The sequence below is a fragment of the Epinephelus lanceolatus genome, chromosome 13 (assembly GCF_041903045.1).
Source record: "Epinephelus lanceolatus isolate andai-2023 chromosome 13, ASM4190304v1, whole genome shotgun sequence".
NCBI lineage: Eukaryota > Metazoa > Chordata > Actinopteri > Perciformes > Serranidae > Epinephelus > Epinephelus lanceolatus.
The window spans coordinates 13,879,445-13,887,625 of NC_135746.1; the positions used below are offsets into that span (position 1 = coordinate 13,879,445).

Sequence of the window (8,181 nt, forward strand, 5' to 3'; positions counted from 1 at the left end):
AATATCAGCAAAGTTTCCCTTTATATTCATTGTCTTGTGTGGCGATCAGCAGTGATGTGGTGGTTCACTTTTACACTGTGATCTGTAGCCTATAGTTTGGCTTTAGCTTCTAACTATCTTTGTCTTTTAACCTGTTGTTGCTGCTGAGTCAGTTTTACATCCTGGATATGTCCTTCTGTAGACCCCTCTGTCTGCTTCTCTCTGGAATCACTGTTTCATTTTGAAAGATTTTGCTACAAGTATTAATAGCCTCAGAGATAGTGCTAAAATATGGCAGTGTTTGTGCTTTCACAATCGCCGGTGGGAAGGATCCCACAATTGCAATGACAGTCATGCAGGTGGGTTTGTCTATTCAGGTTATTAAGCCAGTTCCAAACCTGCTCAGCTTGTCTGTTGTTGCATCAAACCAGCTCCACATACCTGCATTTAAGACACCGCAGCATTCGGCCTCTGCTCCTCTCTCGGTCTGTCTCTAGATCAAAGTGTTGTTGAAACAGCAGATATGCCACTCACAGTGTTTTATAGCAGCGTGACCGGTAACATCAAGGCACAGTAGCCTATGCCGTCTTAACTTGCTTTATTTCTATGACCTATAGGCATATTGATACATTGAGATGTTGCTAACATTTAACAAAATAATATTAGGTATGTTCAGATTCAGTACATCACAAACTGTAGGTGATCACCGTCAACGATGAAGCAAATTTTATTGCAAAGTAGAACATGGTTTAATCATATGTCAACATGAATTTAATACTCAAATGTAACTGATGAAATTCTGTCCTCTCCAGAAGAACACCCAGGGTGGCTATTGTGGGGTAAGTCTCACAAAGTAACCTGCAAAAGTAAAAATACAGTGTGCTGACACTTTAACACTGTCTCGCAACTAATGGAATTACAGATCTATTATATTTTACATGCTTGTCGCATGTCGAAGAGGAGAAAAACCCTAACCCTAACTCTGGTAGCCTTCAGTGTAGACACAGCAGCTAAATAAAAATTGATAATATATTGCAGTTTTTCTCCATTGGATACACATAATAAAATGAAACTATGCAAACAATTCTGAAAACTCAAAGCTCATGTATCAATAACAAGTCTCCAGACTGCTAAAACTCTAAGCACATTTTTTGCACATTCTCTCCCCAGGTTGGGAGAGTTACTGCCTCAAGCGAGGGAGTTCAAGTATCTCAGGTTCTTGCTCACAAGTGAGGGTAGAATGGAGTGTGACATAGATCGGCAGTTTGGTGTGGCTTCTGCATTGATGGTGAAGAGGGAGCTGAGCCAGAAGGCAAAGCTTTCAATTTCCTGGTCCATCTACATCCCAACCCTCACCTAAGGCAAAGATACTGGATTACTACAAGATGGCCCACCTACAATATACTCCCATTGTATGAAATGGTATACATTTCCGGTCTCCTAAGTAGGTGTTGTCCCCCGTACCCCAATCAAAGATGATGGAGAACCGCCAATCAAAGACGAGTATCCCCAACTTCGCTTCTGTCAACATATGTGTACCCTTACTGGCCGTAAGCTAAATAAATAAACGGACCGTGAAAAAAATATTTTTTCCAGCGGATGTCTTAGTTACAACATAATTGAGCTAACTGGAGTAGTTTCATGTCGTATCCGACAACCGGAGGCTTTTAACAGATGACGTCTTGATGTTAGCTTTGCTGCTGCTGTTAGCTGTCCCTGTCAGCTGCAGTCATTGATGCTTTCTAGACATCGTACCACACATAGCAACACAAAACTGCTTTGCTAGCTCAATCATGTTGTAACTAAGATATCCGCTGGAAAAAATATTTTTTTAATCCAGTATCTTTGGTGAAACTGCACTGATTTCAGCACCAGAGAGGACATATCTGTTGCCAGATCTTGCGAGAGTGTGTTGTTGAGACAGAGACAGGTCTTGAACAAAGTAAATTTTCTCCTGATTTGTCCGTCTGAAATTTTCCATTTTGGTGTCGGAATGTTCTGAAGTTATGTGGCTTGTGATAAATGGGTCCAATATTTGCTTCCGTGACTATGGGGCAAAAGAATCGGCAATAATCTGTAATCACGTTCATTTCTCCCACTGAAGTCAATGGACTCAGGACCTGCTGTTAGTCTCCTAAAGGGGCGTGGTGGTCGCGAACCCCACGTGACACTGATACAGGAAACTGACGCGCAGTGGACCGTCTTGGATTATCCACCATCTTTGCCTAAGCTCAGTGACGCCATATAGGAGAGAAAAGTTAGGATGATTCTAAGGGCCCCTGACTGACAGGGGCCCCAAAAATAGGTAAAAATAAATATAAAATTATTAAACCATCATTAAGAATATTTTTTTTCAAGTATAGTAATAAAATGAATGATCTCCTTGTTTTTACTTGTTTTTGCCAGTCAAAGTTAAATATCCCCACTGACCAAAAATTGTATCTACATGAAATGGTTTGGTCCTGCCTTAGCGCACTGACAGTGATGGTGCCTAGTAGCAGTCAGCACCATCATGCTACCTGGTACTTAAAGAAAATATGTTTTTTTTTTTACAAAAGGAAAGAGAGAAAGGAGAGAGAGGAGAGGCAAAAGAAAGGGTGTCAATATGTGAGCCAGTTTTTCTCCAAGAGAGGTGGGTAGCCTATAGTCTGTGAGTGGTAGAAATGAATCTGTTAGGTTAATGCCCATAGTGAAATAAGCTAGCTACAGACTAGCGTTAGCCTACACTTCACTCCTTTTTAACCTACATTTAAAGCAGTTGTGCGGAACTTTTCGTTTTTGTTGATTATAGCGCCCATTTGGTCGGAGCGGTATGACACCCACAGCCTGGTGTCGTAAAATTCCGACTGCAGCTGGCAATTACCGCTTGCATTTGTTTTGGAGAGCGAGAGGATTAACTAACGTCAGGTCTGTCCAAGTAATAACTTTATTTATAATAACTTTATTTATATAGCACCTTTCAAAAACGAGTTACAAGGTGCTGTACAACAGAGATAAAACATATCACATACAATACAATTGCCAGCATAAAAAACCACCAAGAGAAATAAAATTGGCCTTAAAAAATTAACTTAAAAACACCCATCCCCAACAAAGTAAACATACAGTACAGCAATAATAAAACAGGATTAAGAGAAGGCCAATTGACAAAAGTGAGTCTTTAGAAGAGATTTAAAAGAATCCACTGAGCTTGCCTGCCTGAGATCGCCGGGCAGGGAGCTCCACAGCTGCAGAGCACGGACAGCGAAGGCCCAGTCACCTTTTGTGATAAGACAGAACCTTGGGACCATAAGCAAAGCTGAGCCAGCGGATCTCAGGCAGCGTTCAGGTTTGTAGGGTAAAAGTAAGTCACGGATATAGGCAGGAGCCTGACCATTTAAGGCTTTAAAAACAAGTAGTAAAATCTTAAAATCAATTCTAAAACTCACAGGCAGCCAGTGGAGAGCAGCAAGGGTTGGAGAGATGTGGTCACTTCTCTTTGTACCTGTTAAAAGCCTGGCAGCAGCATTCTGAATAAGTTGCAGTCGACGGATGTTTCCCTTGCTAATCCCAGAGTACAGAGCATTACAGTAATCAAGTCTTGAGGAGATAAAAGCATGGACAACCTTCTCCAAGTCAGTGGAAGAGAGGAGCGGTCGGATTCTTGCTAATTGTCTCAGCTGCCCAAAACATGATTGTACTACCTTCGTTATCTGTGAATCAAAAGATAGTTCTGAGTCAAGGATGACACCAAGATTTCGAGCCTCTTTCTGGATGTTAAAAGTAGAGGGGAGACTTTCAGGATTGCAGGTGCTGGAGCTAGATGGGGTGAAGATGATAACCTCTGTTTCTGACTCGTTTAGTTGGAGAAAGTTGTTAGACATCCATGTTTTTATATCTGTCAGGCATGAGAGAGCATGGGAACCATCTGAAGAGCCAGGGTTCAGTGGTACATATAACTGTGTGTCATCCACGTATAGATGAAAATTTATGTTGTGCCTTTGAATAATTCTTCCCAGGGGTAACATGTAAATAGAAAAAAGGAGGGGCCCCAGAATTGACCCCTGGGGGACCCCACACAAAAGGGGAGCATGGGAGGAACAGGCATCACCAAGAGACACCGTGAAGGACCTGTTTGACAAATATGACTTAAACCACTCAAGTGCCACACCACTGGTGCCAATAAGTAATTAGTGGAAGCAGCAAAATTACTCAGTAAATTCTCCTGTCGTGTTTCTGTTCTGATCTAATCTGTTGTGTATTTTGAGCTACTAAAGCTACCGTAGTAGTGTGAGCAGCCGTGTACGTTCAGTGTAAGGAGGAATAAACAGTTAACAAGTCATCTGCTGAGTCCGCATTATTATGTGAAAAGAATACTCCGACGATTTGGGAGTTACGCCCTTTCTCTATCATTTTCATATTGAGACAGCGGTTAGCATGGCACTTGTAGGGGGTCAGTACATCTTGTACACCTCAGTACACCGGTGTATCCCTCCGCGGATCACAGCGCAGGACGTACTGACCCCCTATAAGCGCAATGCTTAACGCTGAGACCCAGCCACTGGACGTACAGACACAAAAAAGATATCGATCATGTTGTCTCAGTATGAAAATGATAGAGAAAGGGCATACCTCCCAAATCGTCGGAGTATTCTTTTATGTGAAGATACACAGTGAAGACATAACATAATCCTAACACAGCAAAGCTGTTACCTGCAGCCTTCGCTTGCAAAGCTAACGCTACTAACGTTAGGTCAGTCCAAGTAATTAGTGGAAACATGCTAACATGCTAACGTTACACACAAATTAGTAGTAAAGTAAGACCTGTTCATAAATGTTCTGGTGTAGCTCTGAATTTCTTATAAACTGAGGACAACTGCCTGCTGTATATTTGTGTTCATGGTCACAGTCACAGATAATTTTACATGATGCTCCTTCGTTATCCGCCATGACATCAAAAGTACAACCAAGTCCTCAGAGATACATCTCTGGTAAAACTGTTAGGTGTTATGTGTTCAGCAATGCCCGTTGCGTACTGCTTACTCGAAGAACACTGTAAACACGGCTCCTTGTGTGGTTTAATGGCTGCGGGCCGCTGCGGGCGAGCAGAATCACTTCCACCTCAGGTGCTGTATTCTGGTTTGCTGACTTCTGCTGTTTGTCCGACCCGAGTGAGGCTACGCTAAATAGCCATATAGAGAAAGGCTTTTTTGTCGCTGTTGGGTTCAAATAAATATGCAGATCTTCAAGGGGGTTGATACGAACTAGGGACAGTTTTATAAATGGTAAAAAGTTCCGCACAGCTGCTTTAACCAGTGCAGGTAAATGTTTAGCAAGATATTCATATCAAATCAGTTGTCCCTGCCCCTTTTACCAGACTCAACAACAGATGAGTCAGAAGCAGCAGCCCTGTCGCCCCATAACTTTACCCCTCCCCGTCCCAATGAAGAAGGTGAGCAACACATGCCAGTTAGCATCATTGCTGAAATCTGTAGGATTTAGTGTCGTTCATTTATTGATATCAAAAATCTGCTGTTTTCATTATTATGAGATAATCTTGATTTATTTTGATTGAAAAGTTAATGTATATTTAATTTTTTTTAAATTATTAATTAATAATTATTATTAATTATTAATTAATGTTAAGAGAATTTTCCATTTTGGGATTTTACAATAAAAATTACATTTAGACTGTAAAACATTTTTTTATGGCGGCTTTTAATCTTTCATCAAATAGTGAATTGCAGACTGTTGCATGTACAACTCACTAGCAGTAAATATTGTACTGGTAATACTGAATTACAATAAGCAAGACAGTTGCAAGCCTTCAGAGTTATGACAACAGCTGCGCAGGGGGGGCCCAATGTGATTTTCTTTCATGGGGCCCAAAATTCCTGGCGGCACCCCTGCTCATACTAATGAGTGCAACAGTCAATGAGTGCAAAGGTCAAATGGTTTTTAAAGTTTTATTTTTATTTAGGCAAAGTTCTCAAATGTACAGTTCCAAAAGTTCTTATAAGCCTGTTCCTGAAAAGAGGGCAAGCACTTCAACCTCATTGTCAGCCGAATGAAAATATGAATAAAGCATCTATCATAAGTCATTCAAATATAAAGAAACAGACATGTTAATATGTCCTTTATAGATTTATTATTATCTCACAGGTGATGTCCATTCCTTTTAGAGTTTGAGAAACTTCTCTAACTCTTCTGCCTCGACTGCATTTTCAAATGCCTTGAAGTCCTGAAAGAAAGAAAAGAAGGAGGGTGGAGGGGATGTGGAGAGACAGAGAGAAACAGAGAGGGCAGTACTTATTAAACAGATTTTTTTTAAAAAAAAAACAAATCTTACTACGTGTTATATGATCACAACATTTTCAGTTTGTACATCCAGTTGTCAAGGTATTTCAGTCTTCACCAAAGTGGTGGACAACGATCAACTGTCATGGCCATCCCTAGAGTAATGTCATTAAAAATGTCCATTTCTAAGGGATAAAAACATAGGTTCTGTGAGAGTTGTTCCTCTCAAAGGCTCTGTATGTAACTTTCAGAAAATCCTTGTTATTAGTGACACCTCTCCAGTAGGCCGTTATGTGAACTGCAGTCAGCATCCTGTTGCTCACGCTTGTACTCGGTGGCACTGAGCCAGCACCTGGGCATTGGTCGAAACAGTGACGAACACTAGACCTTGCCTGACCTTCATTTTCTTGATAGAAGGCTAGAAAATAAATTTCAGCCATACTGAGAATGTTACTTTCTTAAATGTTCCTATATTTCATTTGAACCCTGGGCCCCATGAAACTAAGTATCTTACTGTTTGCAAAGTACTTTATCAGCTGACGTTACGAGCAGCCATGCAGAATAGCTAAGTTCTCGCTAAAGTCGTTGGCTGCTACTACAATACGTTTGGCTAGCACAAAGCACTTTGTAGCTTTATCTTTCTGGCTAAATCAACACCAAGTCGCCAGCAGTCGACCCAGTGAATGAAATTTTTTTCACTGACTCCAGCTGCTGCAAGAGGCAGCAAAACATCCTTTCATTTTACACTTACAGTCCACTTATAAAACTCTCCACAGTATGAACAGTGGTTACATGAGCCTCAAAACCAGCCACAACTCAGCCCTGAGCAGAGTGACCGTCCTCTACTGACCAATCAACAGACTGCAGTGTTCACAGCTCCATCTTTTAGTACCGGATCTGTGTGCTAGGTACCCCAACAGAGGGGGACCAAAAATGGGGACAGTACAGAACGGTTCCATTGGTACCATCCACAACTTTTCACAGTGGAAACAGAAAAAAAGCATACTGAACTGAACTGTACCGTACTGCTCGGTGGAAACAGGGCTTGAATGGAATGATGAGCAAACTGGAGTGTGTGTGTGTTTTGGGAGTGATTAGGGTGTGTCCAGAGTACCTGTGTGTGCATAACTGTGCGCACATGCATATCTGAGGTGTGTGTCTGTGTCTGTGTGTGTAATACACTGTTAATATTTATTTAGTGGCTGTGTCTACACCCAGGTCTACCAAATGCAGGAGGCGTGTGAATGTTTTACATTCAATTACAATCCCGTTAGTTTTGAGAAAGTGTTACAGTGTCAATACATCTTATCATTACTTTTGAAGAGTCATTTTGTGAGACTTACCCCACAGTAGGTGTCCCCATTGCATATTTGAGGGGGCAGCGCCTTGGGGTCCCCTGCCAGCTCCCTCATTAAAGCCTTTTGGTTTTCATCTGCAGCGATGTCCACATAATTGTATTTGATGTTCTTGCTGTCCAGGACCATTTCAATTCTTTGCTGTTGTTTCTTCATCTGGAGAGGACAGTATTTCATCAGTTACACTTGCAAGAATATTAAATTGATGTTGACATATATTTACACCAAGTTCTACTTTGCAATAAAATTTGCTTCATCGTCCACAGTCAGCAGCTACAGTTTGTCTACAGGGAGAAAATGTACTATGAAGTAAAGCCTAATATATGGAATCCAACATGTCACCACTATCTCAATGTATTAACACTATGCCCATAAGTCATAAGAATCAAGCAAGTAAGACTGCATACTGTACCTCCAGGTTACCAGTCACGCTGCTATAAAACACTGTGAGCGGCATATCTGCTATTTTCAACAACAACACGTTGATCTAGAGACAGACTGAGAGAAGAGCAAAGACCGAATGCTGCAGCGTCTTAAATACAGGTATGTGGAGCTGGTTTGATGCAACAGC

At 41.3% G+C, this 8,181-nt stretch overlaps 1 protein-coding gene across 1 annotated transcript; it reads right to left on the bottom strand.

Annotated features, from left to right (window-relative positions):
• Positions 1 to 5,910: 5,910 nt before the first annotated feature.
• On the bottom strand, positions 5,911 to 8,181 carry LOC117271052 (SH3 domain-binding glutamic acid-rich-like protein 3). Its single transcript, XM_033649137.2, has 3 exons — positions 8,023 to 8,181; positions 7,599 to 7,766; positions 5,911 to 6,199 (listed from the first exon to the last, which is right to left on the bottom strand). The coding sequence occupies exons 1-3, from the start codon at positions 8,065 to 8,067 to the stop codon at positions 6,137 to 6,139; spliced, it is 276 nt and encodes a 91-aa protein (XP_033505028.1). The 5' UTR covers positions 8,068 to 8,181; the 3' UTR covers positions 5,911 to 6,136.

What these genes read in the sequence shown, in the direction of transcription:
- LOC117271052 (XM_033649137.2), bottom strand. Translation starts at nt 8,067, where the DNA reads ATGCCGCTCACAGTGTTTTATAGCAGCGTGACTGGTAACCTGGAG. An exon ending in GCGTGACTGGTAACCTGGAG is followed by an intron (nt 7,767 to 8,022) that starts GTACAGTATGCA and finishes TGTCCTCTCCAG; the next exon opens with ATGAAGAAACAACAGCAAAG. An exon ending in ATGGGGACACCTACTGTGGG is followed by an intron (nt 6,200 to 7,598) that starts GTAAGTCTCACA and finishes TCTTTCTTTCAG; the next exon opens with GACTTCAAGGCATTTGAAAA.